The sequence below is a fragment of the Ornithodoros turicata genome, chromosome 1 (assembly GCF_037126465.1).
Source record: "Ornithodoros turicata isolate Travis chromosome 1, ASM3712646v1, whole genome shotgun sequence".
Classification (NCBI taxonomy): domain Eukaryota; kingdom Metazoa; phylum Arthropoda; class Arachnida; order Ixodida; family Argasidae; genus Ornithodoros; species Ornithodoros turicata.
The window spans coordinates 34,235,632-34,259,157 of record NC_088201.1 but is presented as its reverse complement, the minus strand read 5'-3'; the positions used below and the strand labels follow the sequence as shown (position 1 = coordinate 34,259,157).

The 23,526-nt window shown below is 46.4% G+C and overlaps 1 protein-coding gene across 2 annotated transcripts in view; it reads right to left on the bottom strand.

Annotated features, from left to right (window-relative positions):
* The window catches only part of LOC135377950 (low-density lipoprotein receptor class A domain-containing protein 4-like), a 147,442-nt gene that overhangs the window by 10,942 nt on the left and 112,974 nt on the right, over window positions 1–23,526 (bottom strand). For both annotated transcript variants that reach the window (XM_064610733.1, XM_064610734.1), the window contains one exon: window positions 6,189–6,314. In XM_064610733.1, coding sequence (XP_064466803.1) covers window positions 6,189–6,314 — 126 coding nt within the window. The remainder of the gene's footprint in view (window positions 1–6,188; window positions 6,315–23,526) is intronic.

The window sequence follows — 23,526 nt, the reverse complement described above, 5'->3', positions numbered from 1 at the left end:
CAGGAAGACGTGACGTGCCGTTATTACATAGCGCACAACCGCAATGCGGTAGACTTCGTTATCCCCCCCCCCCCTGCAGTCTTAACCGATAATGCAGATTGTCAGTCGCCCGTAACCGCGTATGTTAGCATGATTACTATCTTTCAATTGTGAAAGCGCCAACGCATGCACGTTGTCAGAGCACAGAAAGCAAAGGTCGACCGGTGACGTCGCTATACGGACAACTGTGGCTTTTTTTTTTTTTGGCGGTAACTAAAAGACGAGAGTTAACTTTACAAAACGGCGAATAATGTAGCTTCAATACATATTTGAAACCTTCTCACTAATCAACATTGATCTCGTAATCAACGTTCCAGAATCTCCTGCTAGAACGTCTTGCAGAACCGTTGGACGTTCCCCTCCCAGAACGTCCAACGTTCCTGCCAAGACGTTCTAGCAGTTTCGGGTACACATGTTGACTACTGTTGGTACACAGTGACATGAAAAATCACTGCACGTGACTACGGGAGCGCGCCGCAGGCCTAGACGGTGATTAGAAAATGACGGATCAGAATGACCATGTCATATCTCTCGAATGTTCGACATTTATGGCCAAGACCTCCGAGTTCGTTTACCTAACGCCCTGCTCTTCCCTGGGGGAGTAAATACCAGAAGCTGGTTCCGTAGTGAGTGGTAAACACCTAACACAACTGGTGGACTAGCCCGGTCCCCGTATTCTAAAAGCTGTCATGTAGCCGTCCGTAAGTGAATAGATGGACAGCTGCTGACTACAGGAAAATAAAGCACTTTGCCACCACCATCAACTTCATCCATCGGGCCAACTTCACACAGTCCTTTCACTTGGTCACACTTATCAACGACTTATCACCGTCGGCATTTCTTCACAATCTTCCTCTGGAGCAGACTGGACGAACAACTGCTCTTGAACAGCATCGTTCCATTACGGTTTGCAACTCGGACACCGTGTCCACTGATGCATGGTGGTTATTTCTGACGACCACCACATTCAACCACGATATGTTGTACTGTCGTTAAATGGTCCATTTCTCTCGTTGCACAGCATCCGATTTTACATTCACACACTGCCTCTTCCGCTAATGACAGTAATGTAAAGTGAATACTGTACTTACCTCTATGTTTGTAAAGACGTTTCGACTGAAATATCGGAAGCTCCATGACGGAGAAAAACTTTTTTCTTTTTATTTTTGAAAGGGGGCGGTCAGCACTTGATTTTATTATTGCTGCACTTCCGGCGCGCCAAACCAGACTCGGGTGCGATATCGTACACATTTCAAGCAACTCCCACGAGACGAAGCACCCACCGCTACGCACCCAGCAGCGTGCCTCCTGGGTCAACCTCCTCCTGGGTCAACAATCCGCCCAACCAAACAGACACGGACGGGCAATGAATTATCGGCAAAGAAACACAAACAGACGAGATGCGCAGGCGGAGATGTTCGTTCACCGATCAGAGACAGGTGAAACAGAAGTACGGTACATCATGAGCATGACTGCGTCACGACCTGCAATTGTCCGGGCAGTGGAGTCGCGTGCTCTTCGCGACGCGGCCTTCGATTGAAATACTGAAATATGGCAGTCGTTGACAAAGTTAGATAGCTGCAGGCAAGACAGACAGACGGCCGGCCGGCCAGGCAGTCTTTCGTGTCTTTAGGCACTTTAGGTCTTTGAGGCGGTTGTGGTTGCCAGTTTGTGTGTTTCAGCTTTATTCCATCACAACCTCCGAGCCTAGTGCAACTGCATAAAATTTCTCAGATTTGGCATGCTTATGTGCGTAAAACACAGCTGCTATCAACTGTGCGAGCACCCACTGCAGCGCTGAATATTCAGCTTGTGTTTCGCTACCAATAGCTGATCCTCATCTGTTAGCACACTACACTTGTCATTACATGGGTGTCACAATACTAGCTGACAAGTAATGAAGCAGTAACAAAGTATGGAAGGCATGCTGAGAGACGATGAGAAATAACTTGGGCCTGGTTTCGTTTAATCTTTCGTCGAACGGACTATAATGAGGACGGATCCAGGGACAAAGAAGCTATGGATAACATAGCATACAGTTGCAGCGTTCAACAAGCCAACAGGCCAAACAACACCAATCACTTTTGTGCGAGTAACACAACTCCCAAACCATCTCGAATAAGACCGGTAAAAGTCGTAGGATGTCGCTATGTCCTAAAAATGTTCGTCCTATCAAAATCATTCGTCGATGACGATGCGGCAAATATCAGCATATCCCTATGAAGTCAGCCCAGAAAGCAAAATTTTTCCTTTCGTGCGCTTCGCTTTTGCAAGATACTAATCTGGCTGCGTATTAAAGCTAAATGACACGCATCTGGAACCGCTGTTATTCCCATCTTCTCTTTTCAGCATAGAGCGCCTCGAAATACCACCTGTGGAACTTTAAATATAGGTCCCCCGCGTGCTTCTCATCAAGCTTGAAAAATTCTAGTTTTAGACGGATTCAACTTAGTTGTCGCTCCCGTTTAAATATGCAGCGATGCAAATACATCGAACTGGTCAGGTCCTGTCTGGCAACTCTATTGCCCTTTCTTTGCCTGGCAACAAAGCGGGTAATCACCAGAAGGCTATGTGTATGTGCAATTATCCCATTGTTTCGTGTATTCTCATTAGTTGAGGAAAAAATAGAGTGAATGTCCACCTGATGACAGCATTCTCCGTTTACCTTGGACGTAAATATATCAGAAAAGCTGTGCGTAGCTCAGCTGACAAATTACAGACAAAGGTTGTGCACTGCATAGAAAATATATGCACGCACCGACTATCCTGTCACAGGTTCCTCGAATTTGAACTGCGCACCACACGATTTGTCGGCTAGTAAAGAGACAGCATACGTAAAGGCAATTGCTTCTAACGAGTGCTTTCTTTTTAAATGGTTGAATACTTCTGTACTTTCCAGAAGATCGAGGACACTAGGGGTACCGGGTACATGGGTAGAAGACTAGACGCTTGCTCATTCGAGACAGACAATGGGGGCACCCTTGCCGGGTGACTGCCCACAATGGCTGGCAAGGACAGCACGCAGATATTTCCTGGAACAGTGCTTAGACAGTGTCTAGCACGGTGTTCGTAAATATGCGACTCGTAGAATTGTGCAAAGCGAGCTTCATATTTCGGTTCAACGGCGGCGCTCTACTTAGCCGTCATCAACGAAAGAAAGCGTGGAAAGTACAATTTTTGTATCCTCTCCGTGAGGAGCCGAGCTGGGGATGCTGCAGAAACCCGAGCAGCGACACCATCAGCCCGCCAACTACGCAGAGGAAAGAAACGGCTGGCAGACGCAACATCTAAAGGCCAGACACCCAGACGCCACTCCCAATCTTGGTCTCCAGCCTCGACAGAAAATATGAACCAAGCTAGATCCGTCTGCCAGCCGTTACCATAGCATGAGAGCACGTTTTTATGAACACGACGATGCCGCGCATTGAGAGAGCAAAATATGCTTAACTCACAGTTTGCATGAAGCATTTCACACGACGAGCCGACGTGCTCTGAAGCACAGCACTCATGGTGTTCGAGACATCTGCGTGGGTGTCAGCCGATTGCCTGGAACATCCCGTAGGAATGGGGTGTGTAATTTCCTCAGTGGGTAATCCCGAACAGGCAGCTTCGATCGCGTGTCTACAAGGCAGACGACAGCCGTCGCATTCCGTTGCTGCGCAGTCGATTCGGCAGACGGTCCCGGCAGCACTCGAGGGAGGCCGAAAGGCGGCGTTGCGGTCTGTTCTGACGTCACGAGGTCATGTGAGCGTCGGACGGCCGACGTCACTGTCTGGCGCACAAACACAACGTCCCCGAGTTGACAAGATGGCAAGGGCGAGCTAGCGGCCATCCACCGTTCAACTTCATCTCATCGCTTCCGCCCATCTGTTTACTGCTGCTTACCGGCGTTGATACTGCCACTTTCGTTGAACGAACCGCTCCTGCTTATTGTATTGCAAACACGGCAACGTTAGCGAGTTGCCACGGGTGAATGGCGGAAAACATTTTAGAATAGGGTATACCTTGGGGTCCCTAGTGAAATTAAATTGGGGCTCTCGTCACCGCGCATATCCAGAACCCAATCCGTGTTTGGGGGATGCACGTTATTCTTTGAAAATAACGTGGGTGCAAAAATTAGCCTTAAAGTCAGAGCTCTGCCCAAAGCGAACTTGAAAAATACTCCTTTTTTTTTAGATGATAATATGGCATAAATCCAATCGAGCTGGTGGAGAAACTCAACACTGAAAAAACTTGAGTCTGGGCACAGGGACAACGACGACCGTTTGTGTCCTGTCGTCGTTTTCCATGTCCATGTTGCAGCGTTCACAGAGGTAAAATGCCACAGCTACAGTACTTCTCATGGGAACGCATGTAGGCCAACATATTTATCTACTGATAACAAGGACCTTTCATGTGGTCAGGCTTAGGCTTCCTCAATCATGGACAGGGTATCGAGCCACGTAAAATGTCACTTCAGTGCTCCTTTAATATGGATTAAGACGATATGTACTAGCATGGAACATACGAACAAAGTAGGTGCGTGAACTTAACAGCACTTTTTTTTTCTTTTTTCGCACGATATAATAAGGAATGGGCGCACACGGAAAGAATGAAAATTATGCTGATCACGTAGAAGCACAGTCGGGCGCACAGTCGCGCGCAGCTCGCATAAAAGACTTACCAAGAAGTGAAAACAGTTCAAGTAACATCTGCAGCACAAGATAATCTAACCAATCAATATATTTAAGCAGGATCGCGAACGGTCCTCCATGAGTCCATTTACAGCCAGCTGCAGATACCCTATATATAATATATTTTAGCGCACTTTCCTATTTTATGCAATTGACTATATTATCAAATTCTTGCGACGCTCTCCCGACCAGTCCCATTTGGTTTAGCGCGTGTTAGGAACCTAAAGGAGCTGCAACGTAGGTAATAACTGGGGAAGGCCTGGAGGAAGGAAATTAAATCAGGCCCATGTAAATGACGTTTGTTAACAGACGCCAAATTAGTAGGCTAATCCGATTTTTTTGCGTGATGCCGCATTCCCGTTTATGTCATTTCTTTCCCTGTGATTTTTTTTTAAATATAACTTTTTTGAACGCAGGCGTTTGTGTTCAACAAATAACCTTTACGTATTACGACATAGAAGACACGTATTATCGAGAAGGTAGAATTCCACATTGCGCTCGAGAACTTTAAAGGAGCACTAAAGCGCAAAAATTTATCCTCGCGAAATGAGAGGTGCGATTACCTTGATAGCAACACAAAAGGAACGCGGTTCGTCCGTTACGTCCTTCGTGATTCTTGAGCGAACGAAACCTTCTACTCTCCTCCTCAAGAAGGGGGCGCGGCCTGTCATTGGTCTCCTCAAATGATTTGCCCAATCATCCCGCGAGATCGTCTGATGACGTTCATAGAACTCCCTAAAAAACGAAGCGTCAGGTGCCCACTTTAGGGTAAGATACAAGTCGTGCTGCGCTATTGATTTAAAGTGCTGATATCCAGTCCGAGCCCCCCCCCCCCCACACACACACACACACACAAAACCAAAGCGTGTGCAAGCCATCACCGGTACCCCACCATAATTTCTGCATATCTCGGCATAGGACGATGTTAAGCGATGTCCCTGGATGTCGACTGCAGTGCACATACTGTCAGCTGCGCGTACTATGATTCCACAATCCAGCTTAGCCTTCAAATCTGGAAGCTCAAACTACCAATATTCCTCAGAAGCAGCACGGACTGAAACTTCGGGTACATGCGGGCGGCTGGCAGGTGTCTTATCAGCGTGGTAAAAATTAAAAAAATAAAAGCTCGCCCTCACTCGCGCTCACCCTATGCACTCGCACTTCCAGTACAATGTACTGCTCGTGTTTTGTTGCTATGTGTTGGGGGACTCCTTTCTTTCGTCCTCGGAGCTTTCTGCTCGTAAGTACATAGTAACCACAAACGAATTAGGCCGGTTTCACACCAACGGTTTTCTCGTCCGTGTTTCTCACGGAACCAACACGGACCCATTCGAATCTCCGGGGTTCGATTACCCTTAGGTTCTATTTTTGAAGCAAACGGACGACAAAAACGTTAGTGTGAAATGACTTGAGCAGAGTTTCTGCAGAGAGAAACGACCGTACGGGGTCTCTATGCTCGAAACAGGGCTCACTCACCATGACGTCGTATCGGGGGACAGTGTAGCTCATCCTGGGCATCCGGGCAGTCTGGCTGGCCGTCGCACACCTGGTTGCGATCGGGCAAACACGCGCCGCCTTCACCGCACTGGAACTCACACCCACCTGCGCACAGGAATCGAGTCACACCACGATCTCCAGAGAAGATATGAACGCAATGAAAATATTGTGTGGTAGCACCGAAGGTAGCAATGATGTAGCACGTTGGAGACAGTGGAAGTGCAAGCCAAAAAACAGGCCACGCACTGGTTAACTACAGAAGAACAAGTCCGACGGCTGTTATAGGAAATACTCTCTTTTAAACTCTTCCAAGCTTTTAACGGGCACGTTCATGATTTGGTTTGGGGGCATGTCGTGGCTCGACCGTTTCCTACTTCACGATCTAGTTAGTGTATAACTAATTACTTTCCTTTAGAGTGGCATTGTAAACGTGCGAACTCGCGCACTTCGACCCGAAGAAAAAAAAAAGCATGGCGCCAATCCGCCGAGTGATTCAGGAGACGCCAGAGGCAACCAGCACCTAACTGATGTTTATGTAAGCCAATGCCATGTACACCCTCGAAAGAGGAGAGGCAGTCGACAAATAAAGATGCTCCCGAGCAGTCGCGCGTTTACGATCTAGACAATCGAGAGAGAAATTGTCTACAGCATGTATTTCGTTATAATTTCGGAAAACCATTTGCATCTTCTTTAACCGTTGTTGCCGACCGACATTCATGGCTTATCAAGATCCCCCGTACTTCTGAAAGTACAGGGATTCGAAAATGAATGCAGCTATACACCGTTTTCCAGCCAGCCTCGCGCCCAGCACATTCCAGCAAGGAGGAAAGCGATACCACGGAGGAAGCATACGTCCCGTGTGTTTTCCTTCTCTCTGGCATGTGCGGTAAACAGCCTTCAACGTGCTTGCCCAGCTAGACAGCGCTGCGGTTCAAATATGGCGACGTCCACTGGAAAACGGTGTAATGGCGCGACAATGACTACGTATTTGCTCTATATCATTTGCCTGTGAGCAACAACTGTAGCCCAGATCGACAATACTTTCATTACTTGCGACGACGAACACCAGAAAAAAAAAAAAAAAAAAATTCCTGACTGCTTCACAGGTCCGCTTATAACACCGGCATTCTGAGCAGTGCCTGCAGCAGTTGTTTAGCGTGGGATGTTTTAGCGATAAAGTGGGACAAACTTGGTGCAACAGCTACTGCTCAGGTGCAACATGCACATTCTCAGTTTGCAATAGCGCACAAGTTGTTTGACTCGAGTTGTTGCTTTTCCCATCTCAGAAAGTAACTATACAAAAAGTCACTTGAAAATGTTGGTTACCATTTGTGCACAGTAATTGAACCTGTAGCTTTGTTATTTTTTTCGTGTATAACTTTTTGCTTACTCTAATCGACTTAACCTTTTTAAAGTAACTTTTCCCAGGGACAGTCCGGGAAAACCGGAAGTTAATTTTCTCCAACTGCCACGGAGGCTTACATGCTGTGTGGAAAGTTTCAGCTCACAAAATGGCGGGGTTTTCGAGACATCGAATAAAAACTACTCCTTTGAAGACATCCGGTTTCGTTTTTCTCCCTCGCATACTCCTTGCTCCAAGGATCCTCTATGTTCGTCATCCGTCACGTGAGCATGACGTCCCCAATGGACACAGTGGGGCGCGGGACTGCGCCATTGCTGGAATGCAGAGAGGTGTTTTTTTTTTTTTTTTTTTTTTCTATGAGTATACTGATACCTGCTGTGGTTACATTCACGCTACTCTGCATTTTACTCTGTATAACGTGTGATTGCTACTCAAAATCATCATAATGGGCAAATGCTAGCACGCAAGAACCAACTATCGTGCAAACAGGCATGCGCAAGTCACGTGCGGCTTTGCTCTTATGCACGTCACGCGAGAGGTCGCTGCGGCCTTTACTCAGGACCAACTGCGGCATAGAAAAAAATCGATTATAAATCGCGCGATACAAGTTCTTCTGAAATATTTTGCACGGTGGGTGTGAGGAGTACTATTAGAAATCATAAGACGGTGTTCTCCAGACCCATGTTTTCGCCCGGACTGTTTAAGTATTATTTTCTGCTTTTCCGACTCGTGGAACGGGACAGAAATAATATATTTCAGGTGTCACACAGGACAGACAAAAACACAGACTGCATTTGTTATGCAGGTATTGTGAATGAATGTCATCAAATTTACAACAGTTCCACTCTCATTAGGAAACAATGGAGATTTCCCCGCGGCCGATATGGTCCGTGCTGGATGCACCCTTGAACGTCGAACACAAATTTCAACACAGACCTGGACCATCAAGGAAAACGAAATAAGATGTGATATACGAACCCAGTGGTGCACTGTAAGCTGATATGACTATACGAATTACGAAGTACCCGGATTGCTACGTCACCAAGTTCATACACAGGTGTCGCGTGACATTGTCAGAAATCTGAGCGCGAGGTGAATGTACCGCCCTTGTGGCAAGGGGGGGGGGGGGGGGGATCGACTCAAATGCGCTGCTTTGCTCCCAATAGAAGAGTTCAACCTAAGACCTGGATTGTACGAGGGGCGTTCAAGTCAAACCGGGACTTTTCATTTTTCGCACAAGTAAAATGAACTTACAGGCGAGAAATTAGTTTTATTTTTCAACGTAATCTCCAGCTGCACTAATGCACTTGTCCCAGCGTTTCACGAGGGCTTGGATGCCAGCAGCGTAGAAATCCTTACCGACGCGTAGTAGCCATAATCGGACCGCATTCTTGACGCGTCGTCGCAGCCGAAGTGGCAGCCCCCAAGGAACGCCTTCAGTGGACCGAAGAAGATGGAAATGGCTGGGGGCGAAGTCTGGATTGTAAGGGGGATGTGGCAGCAACTCCCAGCCAAGTTCCTGTAAGGTGCGTGTCGTGAGATGCGCGGTATGCGGGCGTGCATTGCCCTGTAGGAGGAGGACTCCTTTGGTGATGAGGTCCGGCTTTCCGAAACTGGAGGTGTTCATGAATTATAGTGTTAAACGTTCCCACAGAAAGGTCGGTCTTTCGAGCCAGTTCGAGACATGTTATCCGTCGGTCCTTGAGGATCCGGCGCTCCACAAGTTGGATGTTCTCAGGAACTCTGACACTGGGCTCTGAGCCGTCTCGGCCGGGATCGTCCGGCACTGATGTACGGCCGTCTCGGAACCGTTTGCACCACTCAAACGCTTTGCTGCGGCTAAGTGTATCGTGGCCATACTGAGCCTGAAGTCTTCTGTGAATTTCAGATGACTTTACGCCTCCATTCACGAGAAAAAACATGACAATTCGCTGTTCGATGTGCGCGCTCACCTCGTTGTCGGCCATCTTGTCTAGCACGCGTCTTCTGTTTTGCACAAACTTTGGACCACTACGTGGTGAACGCGGAGGCCTGTCGCGTGTGAAAATGATGAAAAAGAAGTAGCGCGAGCCATTTGTACACTCAGGAGACAGAAAGTCCCGGTTTGACTTGAACGCCCCTCGTATATTCCCTTGGCTTCGATGTTTAACAGCTGAAACAGCAATGCCGTGAATTGCATTTTGTTCCTGCTCTGCAAAGTGCATGAACAAAGAATGCGTCCCTGTAGCATCCGACGCACTTATTCTGTGGATTCCACTGGTCGATGCAGTGCAGAAAAACTTCCACTAGCTTGAGTGTGCGTGTTACACGGTCGAAGAAAGTAGGAAGTCACTGAAAAGGTTAGCCAGCTGCGGGACTCGAACGCACATCTTCTGGATTACCGGTCCAGGGCTCTACCGGTAATCCAGAAGATGTGGGTTCGAGTCCTGCAGCTGGCTAACCTTTTCAGTGATTTCCTACGTTCTTCGTTCATTGTTCTTAGGCACTTGAGGATTTGTGTCTTCTGGGCCCATAACCAATGTTAGCGCAGTGTTAGAAGACCAAGCAATAGTCATCTGTTCCTGTCAGCTGCTGCGAACCGAATGCCCGTGGGCAGTCTCGTGCGCCGTGACAGTCAGCTGTTTTTTATTGACAAGACAAAAGTGATGCACGCGATGATACTGACTTGTATCGGCTGACGCTCTGCACTCAAAGCTCTTCTGACGCTGAAGTCACGTCTGCGCTGACACGATTCCTTCGGGAATCTAAACTCCTGGGTATTCTCTGATACGTCCTATGCGCAACGATTAGTGAAGGAGCTGTTTATTCTGTATTTTCTCATAATTTTCTGTGTCTCAGCTGCTTGTATCTTCTTTTGTTTGCTTGATAGCTTTTGGGAATAGCAAGCCTACACCGTGGCTAACCTTTCCCTTCTCTTTTTTGTTACTTTGCATTAAACATATTCCCCCCATTCAGGTCAGCGCTGCAGCTAACAATAAAATGATCCCGATAGTCATTCGTTACTATAGGCCAGATATTAATTATACCAGGTCTGATCATTTAATTCCGGGACTGAATTTTTTGTGAGCGATTACATACAGTTAGCGGCTAGCAGGTCTTCTGCCCTTCGAAGTAGTTCCCTCGTGATTGTATGGGCTTATTCCAGCGTTCCAGCCACTGACGAAAGCAGATCTGGTGGTCACTTTTTGGAATAGTCTTAATTTGTCTCGTCGCGTTGGTTTGAATCTCTTCCATTTCATCGAATCGGTGACCTTTCATTGCTTCCTTCAGTTTCGGGAACAAGAAGAATTCGCATGGAGCAAGATCAGGAGAGTACGGAGGGTGTGGGAGCAACGGGATGTTGTGTCGCCAGAAACCCATTTGTGGTGACAGACCCGTGAGCAGGGGCATTGCCATGGTCAAAGACCCAGTTGCCGGGCGGAGCGCCACTTCTCAGGGCGGTGTCTGCGTAATGTGCCGCGGAGGCGTTTCAAGACTGTTTTAGGATCTTCTGGCACATACCGAATGCTATTCTAACATTCTCTGCAACCTCTCTGATCTGATCAGACGTCGGTCAGCGCGAATGATTTCTCGCGCACGTTCCACGGTCTCCTCGTTGTGGCTCGTGGACGGCCTGCCTGGTAGGGGGTCGTCTTCCAAGGATCCACTTTTTAAAACGGGAATACCACTCAAATGTCTTTGATCGACAAAGGCAGGACCCTCCGAAAACTGTTTGCAGCATTTCATACGTTTCCGCACCGGTTTTCCCGAGACGAAAGCAGAAGTCAATGCACACACGCTGCCGGACTTCATCGTGAAATGCAACGCACATTACTGGTAGGCCTTCACTCAGAGGCTTCCACAGGACAGCGTCTGCGAGGAGATAGAGCGGCTTCCGATTTTCCACGTGCACTTGTAAAGGGTTGCCAGGTGTCCTGCCTTCATAGCTCTCAGGGGGCGAATCAGTCCCGGAATTAAATGATCAGACCTTGTATGATAACATTAGTGTCAGGATACACGCACAAAAGAAATAAAATACATTAATGCATCAGCCGGCAAACATGGCGCTCAACGAACCTCGAGAGACGTACTCGATATTCATGCCTTTTGTAATATAGTCATTCAAATGTAGTCATTCATACCGAAATAGAAATAGAAAGAAAAAATGGAAACGTAGGTCGCACGCAGGTGCGACCAGCTGTTCCAGGACGCTTGACGTGTGAAAGCGTGTTGAAGCGACATATTATGAGGCAATGACTGCTTCCCGTAGTTACTACGTCAGCGGGACTTTCCAAAAGCGTGATTGTGTCTGGGTGGCAGTTTGGTGTAACTGAAACAAGGCGATAACATTTATGGCTATTTATAATCATCTTCAACCTTAGAGCCAGGAGCGCCGCCAGGATTTTTTCCAGGGTGGGGGCATTGCAGAATGTCAGGGGTGGTGATGTGTCAATTGCGCCCGCAACTACATTGTCTTGTCCCAGAAACATTACGTTTCAGGAAACCGGGGAGGGGAGACAAAGGCCCACCTTGCCCCCCCCCCCCCCCCACACCCCACACCCCGTGACGGCGACCATGCTTAGACCTTTCTGTGGGAACGTTGAACACTATCATTCATGAACACCTCCAGTTTCGGATAGCCGGGCCTCATCACCAAAGGAGCCCTCCTTCTACAGGACAATGCACGCCCGCATACCGCACGTCTCACGACAGGCACCTTACAGGAACTTGACTGGGAGTTGCTGCCACATCCCCCTTACGGTCCAGACCTCGCCCCCAGCCATTTCCATCTCTTTGGTCCACTGAAGGCGTTCCTTGGGGGCTGCCACTTCGGCTGCGACGACGCGGTCAAGAATGCGGTCCGATCATGGCTGCTACGCGCCGGTAAGGATTTCTACGCTGCTGGCATCCAAGCCCTCATGAAACGCTGGGACAAGTGCATTAGTGCAGCTGGAGATTGCGTTGAAAAATAAAGCTAATTTCTCGCCTCCAAGTTCGTTTTACTTTTGCGAAAAATGAAAAGTCCCGGTTTGACTTGAACGCCCTCGTATGTATACTAAATGGCACGAAACGGCGTACGCCCTGCTGTCTCCTCAAATCAGAAGCGATAACTGTATCATTCAGCGCACAGCGTGTTATGTGGTGAAATTCTGTTTTTCGAGCATTTAATCAAAGCTGTTATCAACCGCCACGAGCTTTCGTAGTCGCACTCTATAAACAGACCTTCGCCGCATAACACGCACTGTTAAAACAGAACTTCACCACATAGCATGCTCATAGCCAACCATCATTCCGAATGATATCATTCTGTGCACTGATTTGTTGAAAATGGGAGGAGGTGCCTATCTGGGACAGGTTATCTTGTCCCAGATAGGCGCCTCCCCCTGTTTTGAACAAATCATGACACAGAATGATATCATTCGGAATGATGGTTGGCTATGAGCGTGCTATGTGGTGAAGTTCTGTTTTAACAGTGCGCTTGCGGGTAACTGACGCACGGGATGCTCTTCTCATTGTTGGAATCAGGAGCCTTTTCTGTAACACTTTACATGCACGCATAGCGTTACAAAAATGGCGTACGCCCCTCGTCCTCAGCAAATCAGGAGACAGAGAGATATCATTCTGACTGCTGATTGATTGGCCCTGAGCGTGACATACACTGTTAAAACAGAACTTCACTACATAGCACGCTCCTGACCAACGATCGTACCGAATGGTATCATTCTGTGTCATGGTTTGTTCAAAACAGGGGGGAGGCGCCTATCTGGGACAAGATAATCTGTCCCAGATAGGCGCCTCCTCTCATTTTCAACAAATCAATGCACAGAATGATATCACTCGGAATGACGGTTGGCTAGGAGCGTGCTATGCGGTGAAGTTCTGTTTTAACAGTGTACGGTGGAGTTGTGTTTTCTCTCCGTGTCTCTCTCCGTGTTTTACCTACGTTTCAGAAAAAATATTTTCATCGATGTAATAAGAACGCCAACACCAAAGCCCTGGGCCATTCTTGGGCACTAAATAAAACTATACATCGATTATTATATTTTCATTAGTCCTTCTTCAGCACGCGAGATGCTGTTCTTAGGTTGAGCACGACTATAGACGGGTTCTTTCAGACCATATTCTGATTTCAGAAACGTCCATGTGGAGATAAACTAGTGTAGACGAACAGCGTAGATGAAAAAAAAAAAAATTCAAAGTTGTGAAGAGTGAACAACATCACTGACATATACAGGGCGTTTTGTTTTGTTTTGGCTATGAGGAAACTGCCTTTTTGTGACAATTAACGAAACTGCATAAGTGTCACAAAAAGGCGTGCGCCTCCCGTTTTCAACAAATCAGGGGAGAGAACCATGTCATTCGGGATGGTGGTTGGCCACCACCATCTGTTTTAACAGTGTAAGACTCAGTTGCCACTTGTGTTTATGAGCTATTAGAATTACTTGGCGCGTTGCATGAGCCAGAAGACCTGTATAAGTAATGTGCGTAGAATATTTATCTGTAATGTGGGCCATCTCGTACAGCTTGCGATGACGAACAGAAATGCGGTATAGTTTACTTGCTACTTGCGAGCAATGGCGAGCACTGGGTAAAATAATAATGCACCCCACTTGTGGTATGACACTTTCAGCTGCCGTGCGCATCTAAATTGGCACCTAAGCTGTCTTACTTGAACAGCCAAACGGTTTATAGCAGCATGGTCTAACAGCTATAAGCAGAGGTGGGCGTTTGTCCCCACGAGCCTCGCCCTCACCTCAATTTTCTGGGAGAAAAATTTTCCTCACCTCACCTCACTTCAAAAAATTTGTGAAAAAATTTCCTCACCTCACCTCACTTCAAAAAAATTGTGAAAAATTTTCCTCACCTCACCTCAATTTTTTCAAGCTATTTGTGTATTCGATGTGACGTTCGCAGGGTTTGAAGAATCTTCATCAGTAAAGTCGCGCGCGTTGGCTTTGAGTGACTGCCAATGAACTCGTGAAATTGCTTAGTCAATGTAACTTTTTTTCTTTTTTTTGCAGGGAGATTTAGCCTAATCAATCACAGAAAACGCTTCGTGGAAAGATTGTTATACGCGTAAAAGTTGCGCGTGTCACCGGCGAGAGAGGAGGACAGTCCCCGCCCAGGTGAGAGATAGAAGCTGTAAAAAGAAGGAAATATATCCCGTGTACGCGCGGAAAAAGTTTTCATAAAGTGCGCGTTCATAAAGTTTTCCTCACCTCACCTCAATTTTGTTTTGAAAATTTTCCTCACCTCACCTCACCTCAAATATTTTTCGAAGATTTTCCTCACCACACCTCACCTCAACATCACCAGAAAAATTGGCCCTCACCTCACCTCACCTCAAATATCGTAAGGTGAGAGTGAGGAACCCTCACCCTCGCCCTCGTGGAACGCCCTCGTGAGGGTGCCCACCTCTGGCTATAAGAGAGGCTGGAATACTAAGCAAAGTTCGCACGAGGAAATGAGAAGTCGTAGGAACGCATGCGGAACAAGGAAATTCGTACTGGGTTATGTATAGTTATACCATCAAATTTACACATCCATATACATACCACATACACCACTCGTATTTAACAAAACTTTTACGTGCAACAAACACGTAGCCAGCCCATTTGTCTGAACTCCTTGTCTCGGGTCTTACTTCACAGCCAGTCGACGTTCGTGAGACGCGACGTAATCGAAAGAGGTTGTTCAAGTAAGACAATCAAAAGGACAATATATAGGACTTTGGTCCTTACTGTGAAGCTCGTAATTATATTTTCAGCAAATCACGGCGGCCAATGGGACAGAGTATCGTCTGTGGCAATGGAACATCCCAATTACCGTCATCAAAATAAAGTTATTGTTTGTTCCTCTACAAAGATATTTCTTAATGGGATTTCTTGTAACACGCAGGGGATAGGCCTTTAGTAAGGGAATCACCTGATCTCCTTCGAGCGTTATATCCGTGTGCTAGCGTAGACGTTCACAGTCACTTATGCTATACCCATTACAACGAAAAGAGTAACCTGCAACAAGATAGATACAAAATAACAATAATCACTGCAGAAGAGAGAAAGGAAAAAGTCTCGACAGCAATACCTCGTACGAAACGTGTGTGTGGCAAAAAAGAAAGCGCGGGCACGATAGTCCCCACGTTTAGCAACGACCGCTAACTCCCTACATTCTAAGATGAAAAAAAAAGAATAAAGGGAGTGTAACTATGGTTTTTACTCTTTTTGTACTCTTTTCTGTTCGTCTTTTCTCCAACCACCCCTCTGCACTCTTCCGATGAGACTCTCCCAACCCTGCTGAGATTTCCGTTACACATCCCAAAGAGCGTGACACACAAATGGCGTATAAACGAAACTCTTTGGTAGCGTACAAAACAGAGACAGGGATAATCAATCAATCAGAGACAGGGATTTTTGCCTTCCTCTTTCACACTTTTATTCTCGGATATACTCTTCTCGTATACACCTCACTGCCGAGATTCCCTTTCCTGGTTTGTAATTTCGGGCATTTGCTTAGAAATTGTTGTAGTAGAAAACGTAGTTAGAAACGTAACATGATTTCTTTTTTTTTTTTTTTTTCTGTAGAACAGACTATTTTGTGGTGCTTTACTGTTGGCATTGCAACTATGTAAAAGTTCAAAGACTGATTTCGGGAGCTATCTGTTATAGTACATGTTCAGCGTTCTTGGAGCCGCAACAGACTGCACTAATGGTTGGCATGACTATGATGCGCTGGTTACTGTAGTAGCAGTACGATGATGTTGCCATACCATGCTCAATGCGCAGGTTCTCGTCCGTTGACTACCTGCATTTCTCTAAAATACTGGCTTTTGAGTGACCGCTAAAGTATGTGCGTATTAGCCAGCCGTCCTCTTTATCGATCGAACTGGTCATCCGTCTCAGAATATGTACGCACAGCACGACGTCAGGCACAGAGCCTGAACGTTAAAGGGGGCACTCTTGATCAATAAAAAAACAAAAAGCGACGACATAGTGACGTTAACGAAGCACAGTACCATAATTTTACCCCATATTTCCGCACAGTAATTTCTACTCCCTTAGAGCTTAAGCTTTTAGCCCGGCTCCACCCATCATTTCGGATGGAAATAAACGAATTGAATTGAACTGAATTAGGTCCCACTCCTGGACGACAGTGTAACATTTACGCTCCAGAAAAAGAAGAAAAACAGAGTAAACGTTACGCTACATAAGAGTGATCTCAGCGACAAAAGATTTTACACTGGCAAGAGATGAAAGATGAAAGTCGTATGAATGTGTGTATAAGTGTGCAAAAATGTAAGAGTGAAAGGAGGATGAGTGAGAGAGAGTGACTGGTTTGTCCCTTCAGATGACGCACCCTGGAAGTCGCTGAGAAGGCGTGTTAGCTTAGCTCAATTGGTAGAGCCCTGGGCCGGTAATCCAGAAGGTGTGGGTTCGAGTCCTACAGCTGGCTAACCTTTTCAGTGACTTTCATCTTTCATCGTTGATTTCTTAGGCAACTTGAGGCCTTGTATGTGATTGTCCCTTCTATGTTGTTCCAGCCTCAGAACATCGGTGCTCTCTGGCAAGAGAGTTGGGGTATATACTCTTTTCTTCTTTTTCTTTTTTTTCCTTAGAGTGGAGGACTCCAAATATGTCTGACATTTGCCTGTAGACACTGTTGTACTGCTTGGAATTGTCACGGAAGCTGGGGTAACGCTGCTCGGAACTGGTGGCTCGGTGCACCAAGGGAATGGGAAAGGCTGCGCGTGGATGGGCTATCGAGAAGCGCACTATAGGCTCTACAGCAGAGACCTCACACTCAAATCGAGTTGCGGGCCGCATTGAACTTACACTTACACTGTACCATGGAGGTGCGCACATAAACGTAATGAGGTAATCAGCCGCAAAAAGCACCATAAAATACTAAGATATATAACTTAACGCAGGAGCAATGTATTTACTGTATTGCGGCATGTGTTGGTAAAATTCGCTGCCGAAAAACTCCACTTGACACACCAAGAAAAACAAGAGCCTCCCCAAATGGCGTATTGAAAAAATGAAAAACGTGTTCGAGAAAAATGCGTGGTTCTTCACAAACGATATGACTATATGTTCTGGTTCTGAAGCATTGAGTTTATAAAAAAGAGAGAGAGAGAGAAAATAGGTTGCACGGTCAGGAGCATCTAATTTATTTACAACAATCTTTCGTGGTGCCTCAGTGTGCACTTCTTTAGGTTCTGAAGAACCAAAGCTTGTGTAACCTTTTCATTTTTTTAAATTTTCTTTACTCGCTTTCGGACGCTTGACATTGATTCTACAGTTTAATTATCTTCAATTTACTGCCTGCATTGTCGTCATCTTACAGTTCCCACTTGAAAAATAAATAGAAAACGCAGAGTGAAAAAGCAAGCTAATTTCATCGATACTGGATGGATTCGGTCTTGCTCACATGAATGTGACACCTAAGAGGAAAAAAAAAATGCAATAGCCCTTCTACATGACTGTTCCTTTTTTTTTAAATTCCACGCAGACGACACTGCAGAGGCAGCTGCTACTATAGATTAGCTTGCAAGCTCCAGTGTCAGTTTACCCACGTGGTACTTCGTAGTTGCGCTCCAAGACCAGATTGCTTTGGCCGTAACTTGTTGTTGAGGTTCGTGAGGAATAGTGCTCACGAACGTACAGTGCTGCAAGTCCGTACGGTCCCATACGCTGCTAGCGTGCCACTCTGAGGAAGGAATGTGCCGGAGCGTGTTCCGTAAACTTTTGTCCAGCTGCCTAACATGGAATGGGGCAGCACAAGGTCTTAGGCAAGGGTAAAAATATTGCTCGGAAGTCCAGTTTCATTGCCATTCTTCTTCACCTTTCCCCCTCTCTCTATCTTTAATAAACATATCCCCCCCCCATTCTTCTTCTTCTTTTTCTTTTTTTTTTTTTCTGAGTGGGCAGCTGCCTATACTGTTGGGTGGTCAAAGGCCCTGGGGCCGCAGAATAGCTGGGTGCGGGCCACGTGTTTGAGACCCCTGCCCTAGAGATCCCTGAGAGCGAATCGGGATTCGGCAGATTGGTGAGACACGGAAGGTGGGCACGAGACGCTTGTCACGCGCTTCTTCCATAGGCGTTCTTCCGTTACTTCGTTGAGCACGCAAAGGTGAACTGTGCTTACCGCTCGAAATCGTGAAAAGTTATTTTTCCCCGCACTTTCGTCGTGGCTTCGGGGAAGTGTTATACCCGCCGTAATATCGCTAGCATCGTGGTATCCGTAGTGTAATATCGCTACCGTTGCTCATAAAAAGTAACGCGATACTTTATCCACTGTACTGTTAAATGAGAAATTCACCAGATAACACGCTCCAAACCAACCACCATACCGCATGATATCATTCTGTCTCGTGATTTGTTGAAAATTAGAGGAGGTGCCTACCTCGGACGTGCATAATATGTAAACAACGTAAACAACAAGATTTGGCCGAGGCAGGCCACAAATACGGACGACACAAACACGTAAGCCTCGAACGCGCAGAGATTATATAAAAAAAAAAAAACAGAAGACCGAGGTTCGATTCCTGGCTTCAGCACCTTTTCCTTGAGTTACCTGAATGCATAATACGCACAAGATATGTGAAATTATAAATAGGTTGCACGAAAAGCACAGAACACTTTCTTGAACCTAACACGCTTAAACAGTTCACTTGTGTCAAAATCAAACACGTGACGACCGTGTTGCTACAGAAAAGCGCAACCTTTATTGATTAGGTAGACATCGTGCACACTCAAAACAGAAATTCACTGCACAGTACGCTGTGTGCCAATCATTGACACGAATGATTTTTTCTTCTTTTTTTTATGGGGGGGGGGGGGGGGCGACTGTTAACCAGAGCTGGCGCTCATAGTTATCGTCTGCCATCCTTAGTGAGTTTTTCTGCGCAGACTTTCGACACAAAAATCCTCTTCGGGCTACGAGAGTATCGGTAACGTGATACAGGATAGCATACTTTTGTGACGGTTCTTGCTTCGATTACTACTTCACTACCAAAAGAAGTAGCGATTATAGTAACACCGGATCTTGTAACGACGTTGCGTGCAGAACTGCTTTCGGACAGCATCGGGATTTGCATTCCCGTGCCGAAGCACTGGCGGAGCTCTCGTGGGTACACTCTTAAAATGAGTTTCACCGCATAGCACGCTCCTAGCCAATCATCATCTCGAATGATATCGTTATCTGCCCGGATTTGTTGAAAACGGGAGGCGTACGCCTTTTTTGTGACACTTATGCTGTTCATAATTGTCACAAAAAAAGGCGTACGCCTCCCGTTTTCAACAAATCAGGGCAGATACCGATATCATTCGAGATAATGGTTGGCTAGGAGCGTGCTATGCGGTGAAGTTCATTTTTAAGAGTGTAGGATATCGCGATATCCTACTCACGGGAGCTAACTAGCCCTTCCGATGTTTGACTGTGCTGTGATGGGTCCTCCGTTACGCGGAACATATTCAAAGGAGGGACACTAAAGTGCAAGACTTCGTCATCGCGGAATGCAAGATGCCGTTACCTTGAGAGCAATACAAAAGGAACGGGACCCACCCTTGCGCCGCCTGTCACTGGTCCCCTGAAACGAACTCCCGCGATGATTGGACGAATCGTTTGAGAACACCAATCACAGGCCGCTCCGCATTGCCGCGCTTCTAGGGAAGAATAGAAGAGGGAAAGTAGAAATTGCGGTTTCGTTGGCGCATAAGAGACGAACATTCTTTTTGTTCCATGACTTGAAAACCCGAGACGAGGTAGGGACGAAAACAGACATACACAAACACGTTCTTTTTGTATTGCTCTCAGGGTAACGGCATCTTTTATTCAGGGACTTCACCGATTCCACGTCAAGAGATCCAACAGGTCAAGAGATCCATCGAGTCATCTTGACCCGTTGGATCTCTTGACCCGGTTGGATCTCTTGACTCGTCTGAGGGTTCGCCAGCCTTGGATCTTTTGACCCCTTTGTGTTACGTCGTTAACTCCAACATCGCTAAGCAGAAATTACCCGTATCGAAATACGAGGAACTCGTTTTACGTGCGGTATAAATAGAATACAAATGCTGGTGGCAAATCAACATCTCATTTTTACTGACTTAGTTACTTACTTTGTAACACATAGCGCAGTCAAAGAAAAGCCGACAGTTCTCTTATGTCATTTGTGTAAAAAAACAGGTGGTTGCATTGTAAGATAGACCTGTTTGTAAGACAGGATTTATAGAAGTGCTGTCTTTTTTTTTTTTTTTTTTCAGCGCTTCGTGTTAGAGATTATTTCTATAGTTACCGTGGGCTACATACACTCACATTGGGTGGGCCGGCTGCTGTTTCAAGCACGTTGATTATACAAACACTTCTCGTATCACAACAGGCTCGTAGTCGAAGAGCCAAGTCGCTGTTGTGGGCACACGTTCTACATGGCGGAACCGTATGATCATGGACTCTCTCAGGGTACGAAAGATATCTTCATATGCCCGAACATCTTTTGTGTGTATGTGTGTGTGTGTGTATGTTTCGGACAAAGACAAAGCACTTTACGGCTGGGCCCATTATTATTGGTAACAAACTTCAGTTCTGGCATAACGTGGGGACGGCTGCACCAATGGACACAAAAGTACAAAGAAAGCTCTGAGTCCAGCAGTATCACCTGCATTTTGGGGTTGAGGTCAATGAACGTGACAGGTCAATGTTGACTGGAAAACACAGTCGGACAGTATTTTCCCGCACGGTCAGTAAAATAATAGAATAACGTGACAAGGGTGGGGGCCAATGAAAAGAATGCGACAAGGATAAGTTTTAAGCTCTGCGGCCTACGATTCTTTGTAAGTTGAGCTCAATGTTCTTGGTAACAAGCATCCGTTCTGGCATAGCGTGTTACGGCGCTAGGGGCAATGGACATAAACGTGCAAAGGCAAAAAGGGGGACTAGACTCGCCGCCGTAACCTACAGCGCAACAACAGTATTTTCTCGCTTTTTTTTTTTTTTTTTTTGTGAGTGTGTGGGTTTGTGTGTGTACTTTTGTGCGTGTGTGGTAAGAAGAGAGAAAACACCGAAAAGTCTTCACTGTTACCGGCCATATTACTTCCTAACTTAATACTACGTACAGCGCAATCGTTCTGCAATGAACATGGTAAGTGGTAGACTTTCTTCTCTGTCGGGAATCCTGACCAGTATGACGCTTTGACTGGTTGGATCTCTTGACTCGTCCGTCACGTGACCGGTTGGATCTCCTGACTCGATGGATCTCTTGACCCGTTGGATCTCTTGACCGGGTTGGAACTCTTGACGCTTTGGATCTTTTGACTCGCCTGTCACGTGACCGGTTGGATCTCTTGACTCGTTGGATCTCTTGACCGGAAGCGTGAAGTTGACAGTCATCCAGCGCGACTTTCGATTGGCGTGCTTCTTTGCTTTGATGGTGGCATCATTTTCAAGGTCGATGCCGCCCGTTAATACATCGTACGTCCACTACGTCGATTGAAACTTGAGCTGCTCCATCATGAATGGAGACGTTACACAAGAGCTGCCATCAATGGAGCAACAACCCCGTGTGCATGTGTGTGTACGAGGAAACTTTTACGTTTGTTTTTCCAAGGCTAACGCCACAACTAAGTCATTTTACCCTCCGAAGCGCAAGAATGTTTTTTCAGTATTTCCGAGGTCCGCCACGCGGCGTCGTCGACGCAAGAGTATACTCCGTGGAACGACAGCTGCGTACAAGTGGAAAGAAGCAAGACCTTGGCGCAGCCGCCGTCTACACACGTGCACGTACTGTGGCTGTGACACTCTACGGTGAGATCGCAATAGCAGACACTAACCGTTGGCTAAGAACGGCGCTAGACGTCCGCAGATATGTCCCAAGAAGTCGACTTGCTAGCGCGTTAACAATATAGCGCATGCGAACATTCAGATTTCTCGAGTACCGAAGCGAATAATTGTATATTCGATCCGAATTTCGAATCGAATATGGAATTCTATATTCGAATTTCGCATCGCAATGATGTCTCTTCCAAACCGAATAATATTGGAATAGTTCCGAAGCTGCTCCCGCAAGCCCTGAAACGTCACAAGAGAGAGCATAAAACAAAGTGATGCATACATCACGTATATGCAGATACATATATCCATATATGCTGCAAAAGTGCTCGGGAAACGGAAGAGAGAGAGGAATTAGTGCACTGCACGATTATTTGACACCGATTATGAGAACGAGAAATGCGTTTTCCTCGAAAATTTTGCGCAAGAAGAGAAGGCACATTTCTTTTCTTTTTGCCATCATATTGTCGACTCATAGCATTTCGTCATCTGGATCGGACGCAGACAAGCTCGTGAGGACATCTGCCCCGCTAGAATACGGGTCAGACATTATGCGCCGTATAGTAATGATCGACGTGTGCGATTGCCGGAGCGACGAGAACACGATCGCACACAGTTTTAGAAGCGCTATAGTCTCTACTGCAGTGGCTATATGCCTTTTAAAGCTGCGAGCATATTCAATATAAGCGACCCCACAAGTGACCACTCTTCAGAACCAGAGTCAAAAACAATAAATAGTCTTTGCATTCACGTCCCAAGAAACGATTCGGAAGATTTCCTGGCGCTGCTTCGACGACATGATAAAAGAATACAGTGTTCGGCATTGCCGTGTCAAATTCATTTAGTCCAAGACGGCACAAAGAAATGTAGAGAAACTGATAAAGGAAGAAAGCATGTCGAACACACGGGGAAATCACGTACAACGCCAGATATCCCGCTGGGAAGCCAGTAAAGAACGATCGTTATTCTCGGAACCATAGATTTACAGAGAACAAGCGCAAAATTTGACAGCAAAGTTCGGTTCGCGCGAAGGGTACGACACAGGTATCGGTAGGAATACACGTAGGAATATCGCAGGAACAGTGTTCCTTTCGTGCATCTCCAAGATATAAGCACGCCGTCAGCCACCATTGTTCATGGACTGCTACGTCC